The sequence below is a fragment of the Monodelphis domestica genome, chromosome 3, assembly GCF_027887165.1.
Source record: "Monodelphis domestica isolate mMonDom1 chromosome 3, mMonDom1.pri, whole genome shotgun sequence".
NCBI classification, from domain to species: Eukaryota; Metazoa; Chordata; class Mammalia; order Didelphimorphia; family Didelphidae; genus Monodelphis; species Monodelphis domestica.
Genome location: NC_077229.1, coordinates 7362378 through 7387695, shown reverse-complemented (window position 1 = coordinate 7387695; position 25318 = coordinate 7362378). Strand labels below are relative to the sequence as shown.

The 25318-nt window shown below is 42.0% G+C and overlaps 1 protein-coding gene across 2 annotated transcripts in view; it reads right to left on the bottom strand.

The window, feature by feature from the left end:
• Nucleotides 1-25318, bottom strand: part of LOC100620011 (zinc finger protein 883-like) — a 122502-nt gene that overhangs the window by 18258 nt on the left and 78926 nt on the right. Inside the window, exons 1-2 of one of the 2 annotated variants that reach the window (XM_056820456.1) lie at nucleotides 7819-8478; nucleotides 6984-7102 (exon numbers count right to left, since the gene is read on the bottom strand). In XM_056820456.1, coding sequence (XP_056676434.1) covers nucleotides 6984-7102; nucleotides 7819-7852 — 153 coding nt within the window. In that variant the 5' untranslated portion in view covers nucleotides 7853-8478. Of the gene's footprint in view, nucleotides 1-270; nucleotides 2243-6983; nucleotides 7103-7818; nucleotides 8479-25318 lie in introns of those variants that run through there. The other variant, XM_056820457.1, reaches the window with a different exon arrangement.

Here is a 25318-nt window from a genome sequence, read left to right as displayed (position 1 = left end):
TCTACATCTCCTCATCTGCTACTGATATAAACTACTTCAGAAGGCCAAGAAAAACCAAATTCATATGAATGAAGGGTCTCAGTGTGCAGCATTGAAGGTACAAGGGATTTGGGCATTTCCACACTATAACAGGGTGAAACAGCTTCCAAAAAAATGAGAGCTGATCAACCCTCCCCCATCCCACCTATGGAGCCAGTGCGCTAGAATCAGTGAGCGAGCAAGGGGCACCCCTAGTTCCTTGGCAACTAACTACGACCACCAATGACCTACCCGAGAGCAGCTAGACCTGAGACGCCAGCAGGCTAAAGAGAGCTGACAAGGGTGGCAAACAATAGAAGCTACGGAGACTCAAGAAGTGACCTCAGGCCAAAACTGTGCTCCTTAGCTCCATAAACAGGAAACCTGCACTCCTCACTCAGACTTCTGACTGGAAAGGGAAAGAAAAACCAGCATAGTAATGAGAAATAACGCCCAGGAAAAACAACACCCCAACACCAAGAATAATAAGAAGGCAATGACCCTGAATAATTTTTATGGAAGAAAAATCCAGACTACAGAAGAAACAGTAGAAGAGGACAAACAGTTAAATGCATCCAAACTTTCCAAAAAAATGGAAATTGGCCACAAGCACTTGAAGAATTTAAATTGGAGCTCATGAAAAAAAAAGGAAACGAAAACTTTTGGCAAGAAAAGTGGGAAATAGTTCAAAAAGAAAATAACAGTTTAAAAGACAGGAACTTCAAATTGGAGACCAAAATTAAACAGCTTGAGCCATGAAAAACAGGAAAGAACAAACTGAAAAGGAAAATCCAAAGATTACAGCAGAAAACCAATCTTTAAAGGCCAGAATTGAGAAATTGGAAGCCAATTATCTTGCAAAATAGCAAGAATTAATAAAGCAAATCAAAAGATTAACAAAATTCCAAGCCTTGAGGTCCTTTAGTGTGCAAGCTGCCAGATCTTGTGTAATCATGATTGGTGCTCCTTGATACCTGAATTGTCTCTTTTTGGCGTCCTCTAACATTTTTTCCTTAGCTTGGAAGTTCTTGAATTTAGCAATTACATTCCTGGGGGAGGAGAGGGTTGTCTTTTGATGATTTAGTGTAGAGGATGTTCTATGAACACTAAATGTCTATTTTTCCCTCTTGTTCAAGAACATTAGGGCAGTTTTCTTGGATAATTTCTTGTATTATGACGTCAAGATTTGTTTATTTCTGGATTTTCAGGTAGACGAATGATTCTCAAAATATCTCTTTGAGACTGGTTTTCACAGTCTATCATCTTGTCAATGAGGTATTTCATTTTTCCTTCTATTTTGTTAGTGGTTTTGACTTTGCTTTATTAATTCGTCCTGTTTTGCAAGATAATTGGCAATAGTATTTGTAATTAAAAGACCAGAACTAAGCAGAAAGTTATAGCCAAACACAAAAATCAAGAGAAACATGAAAAGGTAAATTAGAAAGAGAGGGAAAAGGAAAAAGAAAAATTTTTTAAATTTTCTTCCTTAAGGGCTTCAATAAGATCAAATTGTTTATATCAATATATGGAAAGATGATATTTGTAACTGTCAAAAATTTTATTCACTATTATAGTAATTAGAAGAATCATTCAAAGGTAGAGATTAGAGTAATAAGTGGTTCTAAGATGATATGCAATAGAAGATGGAACCAAGAGGAATTTAAAGGAATAAGATAAACAGGATAATCTATATAACAGAGGCACATGGGAAGGGGAGGGGAAGAATAGTATTATAAGAAGGAGAGGAAGAGAGTACTAATAGGTAATATTTAAACCTTAATCTCAGGCCATAGTACATATTGGCAAACTGTGATAAATTCTTATGGTTAAATAAAATTCCCAAAATATCATGAAATCATTCTTATTATAAAAGTACAAATTTTAATCATATTCCAAACTAATTGACAAATGTTACATGTTAAATTTACAGATTTAAACTTTCTCCTTTTTTAATGTCAGTATTCTAAATAAGGAAATAAACTTGTAAACACGTTTCCTTGACTGTTGTAAAATCTTAGGGCTTAACTGCCTCTTCTTTCTATAAAGCTGGTAATAAATTTCCAATATTACAGACTGTTGAATTAAGGAATTTAATTCAGCACTTAGTAATTCAAGATTGTCTCTTATCTGGTTTACTAGCTAAAGTTAATTGCCTGTTGAACTCAAAAGAAGTTGTTTCTTCCCCTGTTGACAATATGGCTTGATTGTTGTCTCACATGATAACCTACGGGATGATTCAGTTTAGAAAATTATTTCAAAAGTTAAAAACATAGCTCAAGTCGTATGTCTATTTACCAGGAGGGAGACCAATCATGGTATGTTTAACAAGTGAAAACCCTTTTTTAAAGGCTGGGGTTAACACTGATTCTTCAAAGATATTAAGTCTATGAATTTCTGACTTTTAATTAATTCAACCACTTTATTCAGTTAAGTGTCAACAATAAAAGCATCCCTCAGAATGCTAAACAGGAGTCTTCTTCAGGTAGGTATAACACACTACATCAAAAAGTTAACATTTTTATATGGGAAAAAATTTCAAAGACTTTACCTTTCACCAACCTTTTTCTATTTATTTCTCAACCTTCAAAGACATAGACTTGATCTCTTCTCTAAAAGGTACTTCATTCATGTTACAAGTTCTATCATATGAAGAAACTATCATTTCAATCTTCTTTTGGATCAGACATCTATATTTTTCTCTACTTTTGCCATTATCTGATTGATGTTTAAAATAAGAGTAAAGAGTAGTGTGATATAACTATGGCCAATAATAAAGAAAAGGTGCAATTATTTAAGCGACTTGATAACACGTCCAAAGATAAGTAACAGAAAACCTTATTCCTAAATTACATCAAAACAGAAATTTGAACATAGTACGGACCCAAGAAAGAGGATCAGAAATCTAAAATATAACCACAGAAGTATGAGTGAACTTATGAAAATTGAATCTTAAATCATAAAACCTTTTGTAATGCCTGGGAATGTTTAAGTTTATAAAATTGCATGGTCTCAGAATGTCACAATTTGGAAGCAGGGGCTGACAAGGTCTTCCAATCAAGCATTTTAAAGAAGCTCTTAAGGAGTTTCACAGACTGTATTAAGGGTACACATTACTTTTTCAATTAAAGAATAACAAGGAAACCACAAGTTTTCAGAGCCAGGAATTTTAACTGAACCTCATACCAAGATGAGTTTTAACACCGGTGAGTAATTCTTGTAGTTTCAATGGAAATGATTCTAATGGGACATAGAAAGATCTAAAGTTTCTGCTCTAGTTCCTAATATTTTAATAACATTTGAAAAGCTGCACTAATCGGTCCTGAGATCTACTTTGTAAAAGATTTTAGTGAAACACCTAAAGAATCTCTACAAGCAAAGGAATGGGATGAAATATTTTCTCTCTGTGTGAACCCTGTGAAATTTTCTGTTCTAAACTGTGATTGATAAGAGTTGCCATTTGAGGGAAGAGCTTTTGGGTCTATCACTACCATTATTTTGAGTCTTGAGTTCAGTTACAGTTGTCTGATGGGTCCTTGATCATGAAGTCAATAACCCACCATTCCAGAGAAAAGCCACAAGATACTCAGAAGGAAAGTGATCTGGAATAATCACAGGCAGAGATCATTATTGGGTAGAACTCAGGGAGATGATTGTAGAATCCCTTTTTTACTCAGTATTCCCACTTTGTCATTTCCTATTGAAAAGGAATGTCTCATCTACTTTACTCCTGAGTTTGGCTATAAAGTGGAAAATAGGAACATAATTCAAATTTTAAGATGTAACTTTTCCAGTATAATTTGGTCCATCTATATCCCAAACTAAATGAATTGGTCATTGAACTGTATGTCAATGCTAAATATACATGAGATGATATAGAAATCACATATAAGATGGAGTCCTTGGAACATCTCATTCTTCCTAAATATAATTAGTGTGGAATATTTGTGTAATGTCTTCTCCATTTGAATGTGGTCAACAAGCAAATACCTCTTACTACAAGCAACTCAATGGCTAAAAACTGTGGTCTATATACAATGGGGAATTACTGAAGTGTTTCTTCACCCCACCCACATTTTTGTTTTAATGGAATATAATTAGTCTCTTGTAAGTCAATTCATGTGTGGAATCACTCAACCTGGGGAGGGGGACTCCGGGTGGTAAAGAAATCTTTGAGCCGAAAAGGACTGTTTCTTATGTTTTTATCTAGAAGGTTATAACCCCAATTGCATCTCAGCTTCCTAAAGGAACTGAAATGAAAAATATTGAGGAAGCAACAGGTTAGTAATTCTTGTAGTTTCAATGGAAAGGATTTTAATGGGACATGGAAAGATCTAAAGTTTCTGCTCTAGTTCCTAATATTTTAAATAACATTTGAAAAGCTGTACTAATCTGTCCCGAGATCTACTTTGTAAAAGATTATAGTGAAACACCTAAAGAATCTCTACAAGCAAAGGAACCAAAGAAGCAAATCTACTAAAGAGGAGACCTATCTCTGTCTGGGAAAAGATGGTTTTGGAAACTCAAAGAACTACCTGCGGCATCTGAGATCGGAGATGGAGTTTCTTGACATCAAGGACAGATGAGGACATTGCAAAGAAGCCTGATGTGAGTTAATATTGCCAATTGCTGGGGACACAGCTGGGTGGCTCAGTGGATTGAAAGTCAGGCTCAGAGATGGGAGGTCCTGGGTTCAAATCTGGCATCAGACATTTCCTAGCTATGTAACCCTGGGAAAGTCACTTCCCCTCTACCAACTAGCCCTTCCTGTTCTTCTTGGAACCAATATACAATATTGATTCTAAGACAGCAGGCACGGGTTTAAATAAGATGAATAAGAAAAAAAGAAAAAAGAAAACCCAAATTGGACACCCCAAGAGAGTAATTTCTTCACTGGAAAGAGGATTTGATTCGTATTTTCTCTTTTTCCATCCTGCTCATAGTAAAAGGTGCTGCTCTAAAAACTGGACATTTTCAAAAGAGATCTTTGCTCTCCACCCCTGATCTCCCAGATGGATGCATCATTCCACCTAAGGTCATAAGCAGGAAGGTGCTGAGCCAGAACCTCTGCAGGCTACTCCGGGCCACCAACAGCCACAGCATCCCTGCTCAGCCCAGCCTAAGTGGCTGCTGGTGTCTCAGAGCATCTGCTGCCTATTGACGGGAGCCCAACATTGTCCACACTGTCTGTGCCCTGGAAGAGGGCTGGCCAGGGTTCAATTCTTTCACATAGAGCTGATCATTGGCTTTATTTATCTAATATTTGTGACCCAACACTGTGAACTGATACCTCCAAACTGTGAGCCATGGCAGCTTCCTCATTCTCCAGGAGCCTCGTGTTGTGAACGTTTTCACTGTCCCGGCAGGTTTCTGTCCTCCCTAACCGGCTTGTGTAATGGCTGGATGAAGTCAATGAAAGCACCGAATAGCTTCTGTTATACGGATTCCTGTCACTAGAGATGACTCTGAGGGAATTGTCTGGCACGAATAGGAACCCCTGTCTAGGGGCCCTTTGAGCCTGGGAAGATTCATGCCAGCTCCGGGCTCCCCGAGGACTGTGGCCCAGAGAGCCTCCTGTGGCCTCAGAGTCAGAGAGCTCTGGAGGATTCAGTCCATTTTCTCCTCTTAACTTCGGGCTGAACTCAGGACGTGGGATCAAAGGTCACCCTCTGACCAAACCCCACTGCCTGTTTGCTGCGTCCTCTGTGCCTTCCAGCCTGGTAATGACTCTGCTAAAGGTCTGTCAGACACCCAGGAAACACCTGCCCCACGTCTGGGGGATCTTGGCTCCAGGCGGGCTGGGGGCCACCTGCAGCTTCCACTGATCACAACTAGTTTGGATCTTCAGCTCAGAACGAGGGCCCAGAGACGTCTCTGATCCCCACAATATTTTCCATGGAGGGAACAACATGGATGAAGTGCAGGAACCCACCAGGCCAGGCAGATCCAGGGGTCACCCGGGTCAGATGGCCGCCCTGGCCCTGACTGACCTTCAGGAACCAGAAGTGCTCTTTGATGCCACCTTCCTGCCAGGCTCCTGCCTCACTCCCTTCCCAGCTCCCACCAGGGCCTGCTCTCCTCCCTGGGGCAGCTCTCCTCAGCCAGCCCAGCCCACTCCCCTGGCGCCCCTCTGCCCATCCTGATGCCAGCCCCTGCCAGGCTCTTTCCTCCTGGGACTGGGGAAGCCCAATGCTGTCTGCCACCCCCCCCCATTCCCCAGCTCCTCCCACTGAGGCCCTCCTGTGGCCAGGGGGGAAGGGCTGTCAGCAGGGCATGTGGGGGAGAAGCTCAGGGCCTGCCCTGGAGGTTGCCTTTGCTGTGAGGACAGAACAAGGTGCTGGTTGTGCTCAGCAGCCCCCGCCCTCCCCCGCCCTGGCCCGCCCCTCCCCCACTTCTTATTGTCTAATAAGGCCCAAAGGCCTGGGGAAGGCTGAGCCACTGCCTGACCCAGGAAGCAGCCCCATGGCGGGTCCTCTGGCCTGGAGGAGGAGCCTGGCTGGAGCCCTTCTCAGCTGACCTTCCAGCCCTGCCCGCCTCACCCAGAGCTTTCCTTGGGCTAAAAACGCTCCTTTTCCCAGCTGGGCCTGAAGTGATCTCCCCCAAACTCCTTCCGAAGCCCCCCTGGCAGGCCTGACTGAGCGGCCCAATCCCGGGGCCTGGAGGGCAGGAGCAGAGCCTGTCCCTGGGCCATCCCTGGAGCTGGGGGACCCCCGGCCATCCCGCTGAGGGAGGGGGTCACACTGGGGGGAGGAAGAAGGAATGGCAGCGCCTGGGCCTGACTGGTGGAACCTGGGGGGCTCATCCTGGCAGGGACTACCAAGGCTGGGAAAGCGTGGATGGGGGGAAGCCAGGGCTGACCCTGGAGCTCCCCCTGAGCACAAGCAGTGATGGCACTCCTGGAGGTCTGGCAGAGACACAGCTCTGAGTTCTGCTGGATTCCAGCCTGGCCGGGGGAGGGCTGCACTCACCTGGGAAGGCCTCGGGGTCCTGGGAGCCATTTCTCTGGCTGCAGGTTCTCTGCTGGGGTCACCCTGAGGTCCTTCAGGGGGTGGCAGCCCCGAGGGGCGGAGACTTCCTCTGTGTGCGCCTGGGGGGAGGAAAGAGGGGGAGGGTCAGAGGGGCTCTCAGACCCTTTCCTGGGCTCAGGAGGGAACAGGAAGCCTCAGGCTGGGAGAGGGCCTGGGACTGGCCAGGAAGAAGCCCCGCCCCCCACTCTCTACCACCACTTCGCCAGAAACGGTCCAAGAAGCCCAAGTGTGATCCTTCCAGGTTCTGAGACTACCCACAAGAGGTTCTGGTGCCCCAAGAAGAGAGACCAAGATATGTGTGATGTCAGGCTCTAAGTCTTCTGGGAAATGGAGTCCTCCTGCCCGGCCCCTGGGTTTACAAGCCTGCAGCCTTTCCCCAACTACCAATTCCCCCCCAGCCCTGCCTCGCTGCTTCTTACTCTCGAAACCGCCTCAGGCCAGAGCCCGGCACCCGGCAGGTGCCTAATAAGTGTCTATTGATTCAGGGACCGATAGATCAACGGAGCGCAGCTCTACACGGCCTGACGGGGTGGCGCTACGATCCCCGCCTTCGGACACACACGCAGACACACAGACACACAGAGCCTCTCCCCTCCACTACAACCCTGCACACAGACCCCTGCAGTTCCCCTCTTGCTTGCACATGCGCACATGCTTTCGCCTAACCTCCAAGACTAAGAGGGAACGGCTCAACCCGGGAGTTTGGGGGGAAAAAGTCTTAACTGACAGAGCGGAGAGCCCAGGGCACCCCGTATCAGCCCCCTCTCCCTCTCACCTAGCAAAGGTCCCAGAAACGCAGCCGCATGCATTCCATTTGCGGAGACTTCCAAGGTTTGTATAACCTCAGAACCTAGGCATTCTGGGAAATAGGATTCTTTGGGGGTGGGCCATGACTCACATGAGTCGTGACAGAGGCATTGTGGGAAATGGAGTCTTTTGCCCGCGCTCCTGGGTTTAGGAGGGATTGGCTATTGGAGGGAGGGGCTATACAGGAATTGGGGCCGGTGCTGCCTTCCCCTTTCCCCCCGGATTTCCCTCCAGCCCTGCCCTGATTCCTCCAGAATATGGAAATACCTCCAAGGAGAGCCCAGCACTCTGCAGGCGCCTAATAAGTGTCTACTGATTCAGGGACCGATAGATTAATGGATCTCTGCTCCCAAGGCCTGAGGAGGTGGCGCTAGCATCCCTCCGGACGCCACACTAGTCAGCCTCCCTTCCCCCAACCACACACTTTTTCAGTCCAGCCGACCACCAGCCACACCCCTTCGCCCACACTGCCTGGGTCCTTCCCAGCCCCAGCTGTTCCTGAGCAGAAAGTCTCAGCTGCCAGAGTAAGGAGCCCGGTCCTAACTCGGCCACTGACTCCCTCCCCTCCCCCTGTCAGCCAGCCAAGATCCAAGAAGCGCAGCAGAGACCTTTCCGGGAGGTGAGACCATCCACATAAGGTTCCCAGCATGCCCCGAGGCTGCCACAGTGGGGAGGAGTCAAGACAAGGGAGAAGTCAGGGAACCGGCATTCTGGGAAATGGAGTCCTCTTGCCTGGGCACCTGGGGACATGGAATGAGGAAGACTGCCTGGGCCTAGACTGCATCCTCGTTAGGTGTGGGGGAGCGAGAGACAGACAGACAGACAGACGGAAGGAGTGAGGGAGGCTCCACTTGGGGGGCTCAGAAGTGACTCAGGTCACAGGGATCCCCCCAGTGTGGCTCCACCTTCCAATCCTCTGCATCTGGTTCTGCCTCCTCCTCCTGTCCTCCTTGGGCTTTCCCAGCACGCCGAGTGTCCTCTAACGTTTCCAGCCTTTGGGAAGAGCCTGAAGTTCCCACTTCCTAGTCCGGTCAGGTTTTCAGGCCTGTCCAAGGATTGATCAGACGAACAAGTCGGGCTGGAACACTCGGAAGCGTTTTCCCGTTAGAGCATCGCTGAGGACGTGACGGTCGTAACTTGTCCGTGTGGAGGTTTCTCTCTCCCACCAGGTCACCCCCAAACGGCTTCCCTCGGACACAGAAAAGGGGGCTTTTATCCACACTGGAGGGAACATCGACGATCTACACTGATACGCATACATGAAGCTGCTCCGGGAGGGGTTTCTTCTCCCAAAAGCAGAGATTGGCAGCTCCGAGTGGAGGGCACCGAACTTCACTGTTTCTCTAGGAAGCTGCCCATCTAGGATGACTAACACTAATCTAGGTATGTTGGGGAATAATGCACAATGTCATCCCACACCATCCTCCCTCAAATTTGCATTATTCCCCTTCCTGAAGGCCTTCTCTCCCATGAAGCATTGCGTCTGCTGCAGTATCTTTCTGGGTCTCATCTTGCATTTTTTTTGCTTCATAAAATCATCATTCTGGGGGGCAGCTGGGTAGCTCAGTGGATTGAGAGCCAGGCCTAGAGATGGGAGGTCCTAGGTTCAAATCTGGCCTCAGACACTTCTCAGCTGTGTGACCCTGGGCAAGTCACTTGACCCCCATTGCCTAAGCCATACCACTCTTCTGCCTTGGAGCCAATACATAGTATTGACTCCAAGACAGAAGGTGAGGGTTTTTAATTAAAAAAAAAAATCATCATTCTGGGACCCTTCTGGTCAGGATGGGGTTTCTGAACTACAATATGCATCTATTCTACTGTTCTTGGAATCAGAATAATAAAGCAAGGGGCCAAGCAAGGTGTAAGTCCAAGATACAGACAATGATTATGACTGGAACAACATTGTCCTTGGTCCATGGAGCAGGATTTGCCTCTGAATTAACTGATGATTCACATTCTTGTTTAGGGTTACCCACCAGAAAAGGGATTCCACACACAGGGATCTCATTTCTAGCCTTGAACTCATCCAGGAAGCCTCTCGGCACCCCAATAATACCTAAGTACACTGAGGGGTCTGGTGAGCCCTGAGAGGCTTTTTTCTTCAGCCTGGTATCACCTTCATCCTGGGTTTGATTCAGTTACATGACAGTGAAGAGAATGACCAGTTTCACCAGAGCACACATACCCATCCAGCGTGCTGAGACCTTCCTCAGCACAGGTTCTCCTCAGCACCACCAGAGATCTGCCCTCAGTAGGCTCAGGTTAGAAAACTCAGGCCTATTAGTCAAATCCCAACCATATGAGCACCCAAGCTGTGGTGGGCCAGAGATGCCTCCCATATGGTGTCAGACACATACTGAGAGTTCCCGGGATCCTCACCCCACTGAGAGCATCTTCTTAGGATAGGGATGGTGGCATCTCGCCATGCTCGGGGGGACAGCTCCCTGAAGAGATTTTCCTGCACTTGGATTCAGGCTCCAACTTATCTCGCCCATCAAAAATGGAGTGATGGGCACTCTGGGCCTCCTGCTTGCACAGATATAACAGTTTGATTTTCCCAAGTTGCCAGCTGTATATCTGACCCATTCCCACTTGGCATTAGTGCTCGTATATCCTGTTTCTTTCTCAATGACTTTTCTTCAAACTCCAGAAGTCTATACATCAGCTTCACCCAGAGACCTCCTGGAAAATCCTGAAAAAATTAAAATTAACACATAAGAATTTCAAATATTTTATTTTATAAGATTATTAATAATCACTACAAGTAAAGGAATAAAATGGTAACAAAATAAATCCATGTGCCCATGGTTAATCTACCTGTTCAAACAGCCGGCTCCACCAAAACAGCCATAGGAAGGAGCTAGCCATGGAAGATCACCCAATTTATCCCCTGTTTATGTCAGCATTTAACGATAGCAAGTCAGTGGGTTCATGGGAAATGTAGTTCAAAGGTTCAAAATTTCCAATTATGCAAGCCCTAGGCTGAATATTCTCTGATGCTGTCATCTAGCTGCTCAGGCTTACTCCCAGCACTGGGGCAATCAGAAATTTACCAAAATAGTTGTATCCATAGCTTTGAATTTATACCAGCCGGCCCCTTCTGAAAGTGTGGAACAGTCAGGAATGGGGTGGTAGATGGTAAAAGCATTCTTGGTTTTTCAAAATGGCGCCTATTAAAAATTCCAACAACTACCACAATTCTTTGTCCCATTCCCATCCTCAAAATGGGGATAAAAATATAAGTATCTATCTTGTCTCTATTCTCAATAGGGAGTCTGTGGTTATGTCCCTCTCCTCTATGGAGTCTGTGCAATGTGTTCCACCCCCATTCTCAATAGGGAGTCAAAATAGAAAACAAAAAAATATCAGTTGGAGAGAAGGGGCCTTTTCCTTCTTTATGTTACAAAAATAAAAAACGTAGATGTCCTTGAGTTCAGAATTCTTGGCAGCCTCCGTTCATCTATCAGTCTTTGCAAAGTAACACTTTAGTATGCTGCAGCTTTTCTAGCAGTCAGCTCCAAAGGCTGGTCAGTGGAGGTCTCAGCTGTCCAGGTAGTCTAGGGTTTGGATCCAAGGTAATTGGATCTCCAGCATCAACCTGGTGAGTTGTTTCTTCAAATCTTGGCCACCTTCTCCCTGGAGGGGGGGAGCTTAAGCAAAGTTTTGGTTACAATCAGCTCTAGGAGTCAGAAAGAGCCTCTATTCAGGATGTCAAATGATCTACTACAAGGAGAAGGTACTCTGTTGTTCCAATTAGTGCCATCTCAGTAAAATCTACTTGAATACTTTGAAATGGCTGAAGCCCTGAAACCCTTCCCCCATGGGGTCAGCTTCTAAAAACAATTTTTAGTTATGTCCAAACATTCAAATCTCTTAACTATTGTTCATTTGAAATCTCAGTGAGAGCTCACAGTTCTCTCACCATGAAGAACAACATCAATCTTATCTGGAATCTTATACAACTGATCAACAATTTTCAACCCTGAATCACTTTAGAGTCATTTCACGCCATTCCACAAGATACATTTCATAATCACTTGTGATTTTCCAAAATCCTATACATTAATCTTAAAAATCAATTCTAATTAAACTCCAACCAAATCGTGGGATCAAATCTCCCTTCTCTTGTTGCAATCTCCCCTTTTACAACACCTTGGTGGCCAGCTGGAAGGAGTCAGGTGGCCAGAATAGGAAAAATATTGAAATATCTTTTTGCCTTTGTCCTGGGTTAAGCATGGAGGGCAAAGTTCCTTTTTCACTTGGGTAGATGGTCTTAAAGTTTAAGAGTTCTAAAAATTTATATTTCTTTTTGAATCTCTCAAATATATTCTCTGTTCTCTCATTTTCAAGAATGATGGAAGGCAGAGAGAAACAGATTTACCCCCAAATCAGAGGTTTCTTTTCCCAATGCTCCTTTTTGTATGAACACATGACAAGACAGGGGCACAAACAACAAAAACAGATAACAAAAAGTTAACATAACATATGCCTCAAAATCAGTGTCAGGTGATGGGGACAAGAAAATTTCTCTCCTTTTATTCTACTCACTCTAAGTCTCATTTTACAAAGCTTAGGCTCTGGGGGTAGCAGAGATCTTTCCCACATATCTTTCAGAAAAGTAGTTTCTACTTCCTCATTTCCACTTTCCATGATAGCAAAGGCTAAAGAATTTTTGAATTGAGAACTCTCTTACTTAATGTTAAGTAGGGGTGCTTTGAGTTCTTGATTGATTGAGTTGAAGACTGTTGATGGATTTCATCAAAACAGACAAAGAGAGATAATTCTATCTTCACAGGTGGTAGGCAGGGAAATAATATAAGGGAGGGGAAATGGGGGAGTGATTAAAAGGGAACCATGTAGATATACAGTGAAAGGAGAAAGTGTAGGCTTAAAGGAGGGAAACAAGGTGAAGGGGAATACAGAGATGGTAACCGTAACTACAATTGTAAATGAGATTAACTCACCCATAAAATGGATGTAGATAGCAGAGTGGATTAAAAACATGAATCCTCTGAGATGTTTTTTTACAACAGCTATATTTGACATTTTATGATTAGAATCTTCTCCCCAGAACTCCAATTCCTAGCATCCCACTTTCATTCTCACATTGGAGTTCTGGGGAGCAGATTCTAATTATACAATCAGTAACCAGGCAGCCTCCTCAAAGATGGAAGCTAGTCTCTCCAGATACCAGGAAAGGAGTCAGCCTTTCACTCACCTAACAAAGTAATCCAAGTGTCAGAGTCCAAGTAGAAACTGAACTCTAAGCTTGCCATCCAAGCTGCCATGTCAGGCGAAACTCCCTCCAAGACTCTCCCCAGTCATAAGACTATCTCCAGAAGGCAATCTCTTTAGACTATCTTCTGAAAGACAATCTCCACTGTGGGAGTTCTAGAGCTCATTTTTATGGTGACTTCTTGTCCCTGCCCCTCTTATATGGGCCAATCACAGTTTCCAAATTCTGTAGCACTGCCCTCTGGGCAGTGTCTGTGGGATTGACTTCTCATCTTATGAAGGTTAAAGTTCTCATCAAAATAAAGATTCATAGCTAAGAATGTGAATTTTCTAAATCTCACCTAAAGGTTAAGTTCTCATCAGAAAGATTCACACTAAGGGTGGAATTTCTAAATCTCACCTTCTGGAGAGGTGAATAGTCATCAAACTGAATTCCTGGGTGACTAAGGTATAAGTTCTCATTTCCTGGCTAATTGAGTTGAAAGGATGTGAATTCTCTAAGTGGTTTATGAGCTCCACCACCTAGCTGAAGTGGGGACACTGTTTTAGTGGGGTGGTTTTGGGGGTGGATGAATTGTATTGGGCCAGTATCACCTTGTTAATTGTGGGTGGAAAGCCAACAGAAACTCAACAGACAGGCAGAGCCTGGTCTGTGTTACAGACAAAAGAGTGGTTGCCATAAACTGTTTCCACAAAAATATGGGTTCAAGACTTTGAATTGCCAAAAGCATAAAGATAATTTTTAGTGTCTTGATTTAAATCAAAAATAAGTGGTTGCCATGGGAAAAATTCCCAAATATTAAATATACCCAAGTCAGCTGGGTTTTTATGGAGATTTTAATTAATACGAATGAAGGAATTAAAGAAAGGGAGAGAGAGAGGCAGAGGAAATAGTAGGAAAGGGCCTAGGATGCCCTAGGCCTGAGCTTTAAGAGAGACTAGTCAGTCCTTAATCACTCACCACAAGATTTTGTCCCAGGCAAAACTCTAGTGTTCAGAGAGACCCTTCAGTTCAGCTCCTGAGCTCAACTAAGTTCAGCTACCAAGAGAGCCCAGCTCTCAGTTCCTGACCTCCTTTTAAAGAGAATTTTCTCCAATGTCACCTCCCCTAAATTTTCACAACTACCAATCGCAGTAGACATTTTCCAAAGGACTGACCATTCTTAATTCACATCTTGTTATCACCTTCTTAATTCACATCTTGTTATCACCTTCTTAATTCACATCTTGTTATCACCTTCTCTGGGTAGACTAAAACTTCTGAGTAATTCACATCTCTTTGCTAAGCTTGCCCTTTTAGTGATTAATTTAACCTTCATAGGTACTTTACCACCCTTTTGTATTAGATCTAAAAATAGACCTAGCTTAAGGGCTTTTGCCTCACTATAAGTATGAGTTAAGTACTTTTTCATTGTTCAGTAAGGAGTTTACAATTCTATCTTCCCCTAAAGTATGCCTAAGTATGGGTGGAGTAATTTTAAAGTTCCCAATACACTCCTGATCAAGTACCTCCATTGTTTAAATGGGAATAGCCTTAACAAAATGTTTTAAGGTAGAGTTTGAGCAGTTTTAAGATTCACATCTGAGATCAACACAGACCAATCAGTAACTGGGAAAATTTAAATTCATAGGAAAAAATTAAAGGGAATTAGGAAAACCCTAATGCTAACCCCACTAATTAACACCCCCCCAAGACCTACATGTCTTCAAAGAGATGTTGGACTACTCTAATCTTTCTTCATTTGCCTAAATTCCCAGTCCCTGCACTTGGCTAATTCTGCACTATACCCCCCCCCCTTTGTTAGAATTTAAGTTAGGTCTGTGATGAGTTTAGCAGGACCCAGGGAAGGTACCAGATCCAAAAGGACCTAGATCTGGTCTTACAGTCACCGCAGACAGGTGGTTTAGCATCACCAAGTTCTTCCTCAAGGAAATACAGCACACAAGACAATAGGCAGGATAGGAAATAAGACTAAGCACTCAGGATAAGCAGCCACACTCCCCAGATACCTTCAAAAGAGAACACCAGACCTACCAGTCTCTGAGTCACAGCTTAACCCTTCCTCCAGAATTCTAGAATCTTTTCCTTGTTGGCCTCATGCCACTGTGTCTTCTGAAAAAACTACCAAACTTATCTCTTCCTCATAATAGTAGTTAAGTTTTTGTTAGCAAACATATTAAATTCAACTAGGCAAAGAGAATGAAAGATTCTTTTTTTACAAGTGTAAACTCAGAATAGGCAAAGAGGACCAAGAATTTCCTTTCACAATCTCCCCTGTTATCCTTTGGGAGATACTTCTCCTCAACACATCATTTTAACATATTCAGAAACAACAATAGACACTACCACCCTTCCTGGTTGAGAGGTAATTAATCTCTGCCTGGACTAAGCAGACCTGGAGCAAAACATTTCGGTTGATAGGATAGAAAACTTCTCTATCTCCCTCACATTTCTCTTCTTTATTGTTTTCTCTGTATTTATAAATATCTGTAAATAAATTTCTGACTCAAGATACAATAAATATTGACAACCACATAATAAATAAAAGGATCACAGAGAAATGTTATCTCCAAAATGTAAGAACTTAAAGTGAGAACCAAAGTGGGATGCTGGGAATTGGAGTTCTGGGGATCAGATTCTAATTATACAACAAACACAATTAGAGATAGAGAGAGTAAGGTAAATGGATTATTTCCATAATAATATAGAAATAAAAAAATTTTAAAGCATAAAACTAAAGCTCACAGCTCCTCATTTTGCTTACTCTAGCAAGTTTATCATTATTCCAGCTTCATTCTTCCCAGGCCACATGATAGGAATGGAAAGGGAGGAAATAAGCATTTCAAAATACCTGCTCTTTGTCCTCTACTGGATATATGAGTTCATGACTTTCATTAATTTCACAATATCCCTGTGAGTTTGATAGTCTTATTATCCTCAATTCATAGTTGAATTAAACTGAGGTGAAATAACTTGCCCAAGGGCACCTTTGTATCATCTTTGTGAGGTTGGATTAAATTTACTTTTCTGATTCCAAGTTCTGATTTCTTATTTCTTCACTACCAGCTGCTTTTAATTTCTAGATAATGGAGGTTGTATGCCTATCCTTATATTATAAGAGGTGAATAAACTTGTAAAACTAAGGGTTTTTTTCAACTTGTGGAACAACCTATTCTCAATTATCCTCTGTTTTTGAGTAAACAGAGATAGATAAGAAGTCCTGATAAATCTCCTTTCCCTGTCTGCTAGTCAGAAGGAAGTAATGCTTCAATCTCTATTACAGTTCTTTATTGGTATTTTATTTCAAAATTGTGACCATGTACATCTGTTGGTTGTTAACTTCTAAATAATACAGAAGTACCAAAATAGTCAGAAAAACCTAAGTCTTTAATCAGGAAAAGGGATAGTGTCTAACACTGGCCAACACTCAGAGTCCAGTGCCATATACTGTAAAGATTAAAATTTAGGGGAGACTGAGGCAGATAGAAATTAGTTTCTCTCTGTAAGGAGTATTATATTTTTATGAGGTTTATTAAAAGTGAAGGATTAAAGAAAATACAGGATAAGGAAAACGTGCCTAAGCCAGAGAGGCCTAGACAAGACCTCACCTACATTATGGAAAGAGCCACATCTGCCCCAAAATGGAAGTCCAAAAGAGAGAGCCCAAAAGCCTTTGCAATCAGTTTAAATCTGTTCTCGATCATGGCCCAGGTGAGATTACAAAGCATTCTGGGGAAGTGGAGCAAAGGCTTATGGGGGATGAAGTCCAGAGTTCAAGTCCAATTTTACATTCCCCCCCCCCCCCCCCCCGTTTGATCCTCTGGGAAGTAGGACATCCCCAAAGGATCATAAAAACATAATCAATTTAAAGATTACAATAATTTGAGGATAAGAGAAAAAAAAGAACAAAACCAATAATTGCTGGATGCATTGACAGAAAGCCAGTTAGGGGGAAGTCCCCTTTGGCATGAAAGTATGCATACAAATAAATGTTCAATTAACTAAACCCAAAGTTCATTTTTGTGCAGCTTGTGGTCTGGAGTCTTCTTCATGGTGGCTTCTCTAACAGCTCAGTTTCTGGATTCAGAGAGGTAGCATCTTCTTTACCTAAAATTCTTCTCAAAAGGAATTTAAACATTGCAATTTAAATAATGATGTTTTTTACATTCTCCCCATTAAGAGGGTGATTGACAAATACAGAATCACTTAGGGATGCATGGCTGAGGTATGAGGTATATGAATCAATTGTTAAGAGAAATTTAAAAAAACATCAAAAAAATCCAAAAGAAAAGAAAAAATTGCTGGATGAAAATATAGACCATCAAAGTCTTATGTGTAAAAATTCCAAGTAAAAGAAAAATAAATCTATAACAGGTCCTTTAATCAGGGCCCAATCAAAATGATCTAAGTAATGATGCATTTACCCAATCAGTGCCAGTACTACAGAAAGGTACCACACTATGAGAGGCAGAAAAGAAAGGGACCAGATTATAGAAGCCATGTAGGAGCCAAGTTTGGGGATTCTCGTCTGTGAGTATCTTCAGAGTGAGTGTGGACACAAGGAAGGCCTACATCTTAACATAAGTCAAGTGTCACAACCCCAAGTCTCACACTAGGTTCAAAACCTTTGTATTGGCCTAGAAGTGCATCAATCTATCCTGGATTGGCTTTTCTTTGGCTCTGTGCAATGGCTCTGTGGTGTATATCTTGTCCTGGAATCAGACAGAATCATTAAGCAAAGTCCCATAATTTATTTAAATAATTAGTGGCATCGTTTTTATAGTCACAAGCTTTTTAGGGTTATGCATTGGCAAATGTATCTTAAACTTATAGTACTTAAAAGTAAAAAAGTTAAAGAAAATCTAAATGCTGGTGACATGTGCTTAAAATAAAAAAGAGAGAAAAAAATAAAAAAAAAACTGAAAAAGTATATTGCACATGCAAGAAAAATATAATAATAAAAGAGCTTTAAAAAATTCAAAAATGTAGCTTATAATCATTGACACTCTGTGTCAGATAAGAAAATATAGAATACAAGGCTTTCTCACCAAAAATGAGATCCATTTCCTCTTCATGTGGCCATGTTCCACTGTGAGTAGAAGGCAAATGAATTGAACAGTAGTACAAATATGTAGTTTCAATATCCCCTAAATTCTCAATAGCCCAATTAATTACAATAGCAAACAAACACACTTTCATATTTCACATAAGTTGCTGTATGGCATTTTTTAAAACCTATGAATTGATGGATATTTGTCACAATTTTTACAAATGTAGCAATCTTTCAACCTTGGTAATTAAACATATTTTTAAAACAAAGTAAAACTCATCTTGGGTTAAGAACATAATTAAGAAATCTATATATCATTCTGGTGCAAGTAAAGTAATGAACTGAAGAGTATAAATAAAGGGATGCTCCTTTTTTTGGAGGCTTTTTAGAGATACAAATGCCCTGAGATTAACTGCCCAACTTCCATTCACATATTTAGAAATGTGGGAAGGTTGTGGGTTATAAAATACATTTCACTTCAGCTACTAGAGTGAGCCTTACACCTCGTGGTAGGAGCAGGCAAAATAACCAGAGATTGCTAAAAAGATTACAAAAATCATATTTAAAAAACCCTTAAAATCATTGAGGTATTTAACACATTAAATTTTTCAAAGATTGTTATATAATTATAACCAGTCCTGAAGTCCATCTCTCCTCTATGATAATTTACAAAGTGAAAAATAGAAAAACTGTTTTTTTTTCTTATATGGGCTTAATTATCACAATTATATATATATACATATATATATATATATATTTCAATATATGGTTATAGGGGAAAAGCAACAGAATTTTAAAACTCAGTGCATTCAAAATAAATTCAATAAACCTTCAGTGTAACAGAATAATATTGAATCCAGTAATATATGAACTTAAAATCACAAAGTTATATCTTAAACAAAACAATAAGGAAAAATTCTATAGAATACAGAGATTTTTATAACCATTGGAGTCTGAAATGCCTTAAAATATAGCCTCTAGTCTCTTCAAAGTTCTTTGGGGGTGTGTTTTTTTGTTTTTCTTTTCTTTTAATTATCCATTTAAATATCTATTGTCCAAAGGCAGAGTAGTAAGGGATAGGCAATGGGGGTTAAGGGATCTGCTCAGGGCCCCACAGCTGGGAAGTATCTGAGGCCAGATTTTAACCCAGGACCGCATGTCTGTAGGACTGGCTCTCAGTTTGCTGAGTCACCCATTTGCCTCCCCAAATTTGAATCTTTGGGCTGAATCTTTCTTCTGGCACACAGGTGAAATCAGTGAAATTACCAGAACAGTCAAAAGGTATCCTTTTAAACAGCCCATTGCTTTTTAAGTTTCTGTTTGAAAAGTCTGTTTCTTCTCTCCCCTGCTCTGATACCTCTTCCTGCCCCAGTCCACGTGGAGCCCAGGCCACCCACGTGGAGCCAACACCCCCCCCTCCCCGTTTTGTTACCAGCCAAGGATCTGGGTTTGTTGGGCATGCAGGTCACCAGGAGATTGCAATCTTGGTTGAATCAGGTGGGCCACGTGAGGGAGAGAAAAACTGCTGGGGTGGGCAGGGCCGGGGCCAGAGCCGGAGCACAGACAAGCAGGGCCGAGCGGAGCAGGCAGCCGGGGTGGGCAGTCCAAAGCAGATAGCGGCGGCAGGCAGGCAGGCAGGCAGGGCTGGGAGCTAATGGCTGGAATGAGCTGCAGCTTTGCGAGGGTAGGAAAAAACCTCGGCCAGAGAAATGTAGCTCAAAAAAATTTCTAGGCACTAGATATTAAACGCTGAACTAAAGATCAGAAAAGAAATCAGAAAATTGAGAGTTTTTTCTCCCATTAAGTCACCAAACTGTAAAGATTAAAATTTAGGGGAGACTGAGGCAGATAGAAATTAGTTTCTCTCTGTAAGGAGTATTATATTTTTATGAGGTTTATTAAAAGTGAAGGATTAAAGAAAATACAGGATAAGGAAAAAGTGCCTAGACCAGAGAGGCCTAGACAAGACCTCACCTACATTATGGAAAGAGCCACGTCTGCCCCAAAATGGAAGTCCAAAAGAGAGAGCCCAAAAGCCTTTGCAATCAGTTTAAATCTGTTCTCGATCATGGCCCAGGTGAGATTACAAAGTATTCTGGGGAAGTGGAGCAAAGGCTTGTGAAGGTTGAAGTCCAGAGTTCAAGTCCAATTTTACAATACCACATAAGGCCTGCACCCTGGAGACTCTGGGAAACATAATCCTGGGAGAAGGCACCACACTAATTGCCAGCTCTGATTCCAGCTCCACTCTGGTAGAAAGCACTGTGCTAATTGCGAACTCCAAAGATAAACAAAATTTGGGGGTCCTTTTATACCTTCTAGAGAAATTGCTATGGTAAAGCTACTGAGACAAACCCCAAACAGGTTGGAAATCTCTTTGCAGCCAGCCTCAGGAGTATCATCTGGGGGTCAGCTATAAAACATCAAAGGCAAGGGTCAAAGGCAAGAGCTAGGCTCAGGAGAGGAGACTTAAGACAATAAAGGAAGCCTCTAAAACAAATAAAAGGCACAACATAAACTATGTCCACAAATCCTACCTATGCTATGGGTTCCCAAACAGCACTAAAGTCCATAGTTTAACCGCAAAACAGGGGTGCTTGACACTGAGGTTTCTCAAAGGGCAGAGGTAAATGGATCATCCAAATTTCCCATTGACATGGTTTGGAAAATAATACCCTAATTTTAATTATGCTTGTTGGACAGTGAAATTTCAGTCTGTATAGAAAAGCCATGCATCAGTTTTGTAAAACAGGGTTGTTATTGTTTTAGCAGTATAGCCTCAAGAAAACTGCTTTCCATCCTTATCTATCTTTCCAACATAAGAGGTTTAAGGAAAAAATGGGTTTAAGTGTTTAAACTTTCCAAAAATGAGTTTTTGTTTAAAGTGATCATAAATGGCTTTCATATCAGTGTATTAAAGTTTACTAACTTTATCATTACATTTAACTTCCTGGTCTTGAAAATAGATAAGCAGCCTGCTTGGCAAAAGACTTGCTTTAAGGTTTACAGTGCTTAAAAGGTTTCAACTCTCTAATTTAGACTCTGTATAATGATTATTTTGGGGAAAAGGTTTATTTAACTAGAGGATGCTAGTGCTGCTGCTAATGTGAAATTTAAATTACTCCAACCTACTTAGATCTTACTTTATGAACAAGATGAAATTGTCATCTCCTGATTGAACAATGAAGGTACTTAGTTCTTACTTTATAGTGAAGCTAGAACTTTAAGCTAAGTCTATTTTTAGATCTTAATAAAAAAGGTGTTAAGTAACTATAAGTGGTAAATTAAATACAAAAAGATCAAGTAACTAACAAAAGGTGAACTTAACAAAGAAGTGTTAAGTAACTCAAAAGATATAATCTAATCAAAGAAGATAAGAACTAAAGAATGGGCATTTAGAGGAGGGGACACACGGGTAAAAGGTCTATATATTTGGCTCTCTTCCTCTCTCCGGGACCTTTTTGGTGGTGGAGACTTTGCTGGTGGCAGTGTGCTGGGCCTTTCAGCATCTTAACATGGCTACAAGATATTGTCCAGTTTGGTGGTAAGTTTATGGCTAAGTTTTTCTCCTTTACTTTCCAAACTTATTCTCTTAGGAGCCTCTAATCTCCTTCAGAGAAATCTTGAACTCCTCCTGGCACAGGCCAGACGGGAAAAAACCTATATATACCCTCTTCCCTTTTTCTCCTTACATCCTTCCCTCTATATTAATTAAAATTATCATAAATTTCCAAATTGACTTGCGTGTTTTATTTGGGATTTTTTCCTTGATGACCAATTAATTTAGAATTTAAGTCACAACCCTAAAATTATCTTTACAAGTGGCTCCTATTTTGCTCTCTCACTCTCTTTCTGAGTTGTGGTACAGAGGGTATAACTCAGGAAAATGTGGTTCCCCTGTGGAAAGTTGGTGTTGCTGAGTTTAAAGGGGGTCTACCCTAATGGATAATAGAAGGGGTATCCCCAAAATACCTGAGCACAAACTGCCCAGAAAGACAAGCTTCCTTCCCCCTTTGTCTGCTGACTCTGTGGGGAGACCCTGACCAGCACTAGGCAATGGCTGATCAGTAACCCCAAGGAGTTGTCCACACCAAAGCTTCTTAAATAAATCCATTCTTCTGATCTGACTATGTTTAAGTAGATTTAATAAAGATAGGATATCTGGAAGTGGAGGGTTGGTTTGAGGATAGTAATATCCCTAATTTCGAAGTCCCTCTGAGGTCCTTTGTTCTGACAGCTTCAGAGCAAGATCAGAATTTCTTCTCACCTCCCAACTATCTCTTAAGCTAAATTAAATACTAAGAGGTCAAGATAAGAATAAAGCAGGTGCCATAAGGCTGAGAGGAGGTCCAGCTATTAATCCGAGAGTACAAGGCCACCACAGGTTGGATGAGACCTGAATCCCTCTGCAAGATGTTGTCAGAGGTATCACAAAGTTGAACAACTCTTTTGGAGAAGTCTCGAGGATGTTTCTTCTAGATGTCTACCACCTGGTTCTTGGCTGATCTCCAGCAAGGCAAAAACCCTCCTTTCACCCTGAAACCAAATCTCAAAAGCCCAGACTTCCTCTGTGTGTTCTCCCAGGTCAGCATTCTTTTCCCATGCTCCTCTTCTCCCGATCGTCTTTGGCCGTCAGTCACATCTCCTTCCAATGTTCCATGAGCATGCTGCTCTTACACCCTGTAACTGTAAATGCTTCATGAAATTTTTTTGAAATGTTATGTGAGTTGCTGCTAAAACATTTGTTTTAAGTATTGTGTGGATGTAAACAAAAGCTCATTGTAAACCTAAGGGACAAAGGGGCCATGGTCTCTGTCTCTTGTAGCTTCTTCAGAGCTGAGAATGGTTGTAGAGCTGTCCCTGTCCCTCTCTTGTCAGGAGACAGGGAGGATTGGCTGTAGGCAATGTCCAAGGGTTCAGGCTGGGACAGTTGCAGGGGTTGTGATGGCATCTTGGTGACTCCAATGAGAGCTTCCACCCTAGAAGCAACTAGAGAAGTGATGTTACCAAAGCAAGCTCCACATGTCCCATAGGGGAGTAGCCAAAACTGGAGTGGATGTGGATCTCCTGGAAGCCTCTGAGGCACTGAGACCTTGAGCTAAAGGCTGGGGTTCTTTATGCTTTGGGGGAAGCCAGGGAAAGAGGATTCAGCCTTAACACTCACTATGTGGTTGCCTAAGGGAAGCAGTCTCAGGTCTCCAGGCCTCCAAGTCAAGAACCACCACAAAAAAAACAGTGAAAAGTCCCTCTCACAGGACATGACATGAAATATAAAGGCAGTTATTTACATCACTTCCTGTGTCTTACATGCACCAATGGTGGCTTAAACTTGGCTTAGGACAGCCCAGGGGGTCAGTCAGTTGTTTCTGATTTGTTACTTGCTAGCACACATTGGTCACAGACCATTCTCTCCCACACTTAATTTAAATACATTCCTGGTTGATAAATTTCTAAAGGCTAAGCAGGGTGAAGTAAATCTAAAATTAACCCCCCCCCATGATGATTGGGAGACTAGTCTCTCCAATTGATCACTAAACATAATCATCTTATACCTCTAAATCTTCTAACTAGATGTGCATACAAAATTTCACCTTCTAAGAGGAAACTACAATAGTTAGAGTTAAAAGGGGAATAGAAGAGAGAGACAGCAAAATATGTTTTGATGGGTGCATTGACAAAAAACAATCAGGGGGCAGTCCCCTTTTGGCATAAGAGTGTACATTCAAAATAACTGTTCAATCAACCACACCCAAAGTTCATTCTGGATCTTCCTGATGTAGTGTGGGTTTTTTCAGGCATCTTTCTGCAAACAGTACATTCTCTGGATTTTAGGAGTTAGCAAGCTCACTAAGTTAGTCAGCTTGGAAATTTATGGTGGTTTAATTAATATAGCAGGAAAGAATTAAGGAGAAGAGAGAGGGAAAGGTATAGGATTTCTCCCACCTGGCCTGTGCCAGGGGGAGTTCAAATCCTCCACCATGAGGTCTTTGAAGATTAGAGGCTTTTTCTAAGAGGATGGTGTTTAGAAGGTAAAGGAGGAAAGAATCAGCCTTAACTCTGAGAGAGCTCAGAGAAGAGTGCCTCACCTGAACTAGGTTACTAGGCTTCTTCCAGTATGGTATCAAGGAAAACTCACTGTTAACCCGAACAATAGCTGCCACCATGCCAAGATGCCGAAAGGCTCAGCATGCTGCCATCAGTCACCTCTCTGCCGCCAAAGAGGCCAGAGAGAGGAAGTGATGAGAAATATATGGACAGTTTTTTCATCACTTTCCTGCATCTCACATGTACCAACAGTAGCTTAAGCTTGACTTAGGACAGCCCAGGGGTCTGTCATTTGTTTCTGATTTGTCATTTGCTAGCACATGTCTGTCATAGGCCATCCTCCTAAATACTTAATCCTTAAGTATGGGTGTAGACATTTCTGTTTTTGTAACACTAAGTAGGGTGGAGTAATCTAAAGTTCACAATAGATACAAAGATGGTATGCCATTAAGGGCAGACATACTAAAGATTCATCTTATTTTATAATCTACCATAAATTGTGTCTTGCCCTATACTGAGTCTATCATTCATCTCTCAGGAAATGAACAGAATGATTCAGTGTTGGTCTGCCAGCCCCACATCTAGCACTCCCTTCACCATAAGAGATGTCTTTTGGAATAACAGCCCTTATACACCTGCTTTCAACTCACTCACCTAGGCAGGAGTTCCTTAGGTCTTTTTGCTCTAGCAGCCGTGGTAATTGCCCTTGCTGAAAACAGGATATAAAAATTTCTCTAGTGTTATGTTTATTATGGTCTGTTGGCTCCCGACACTCTAGGAAATGGAAGCCCTGAGCATAAGAAGGAAGGAAGGAAAGAAAGAAAGAAAGAAAGAAAGAAAGAAAGAAAGAAAGAAAGAAAGAAAGAAAGAAAGAAAGAAAGAAAGAAAGAAAGAAAGAAAGAAAGAAAGAAAGAAAGAAAGAAAGAAAGAGAAAGAAAGAAGGGAGCAGGAGAGAAAAATAAAAAATATAGTCCTCTTAAAGGAAAGGAAGCATGCAAGTAAGGACTACAGAATGGCTTCTGTTGTAGTCACTGTTGGGACATTTGCAGGAGAGCAGAGATCATGGAAACCATTTGCAATCTGAAAATCCCATGTTTATTTACCTCTTGTAATAGAAAGGTAGGAGCATTGTAC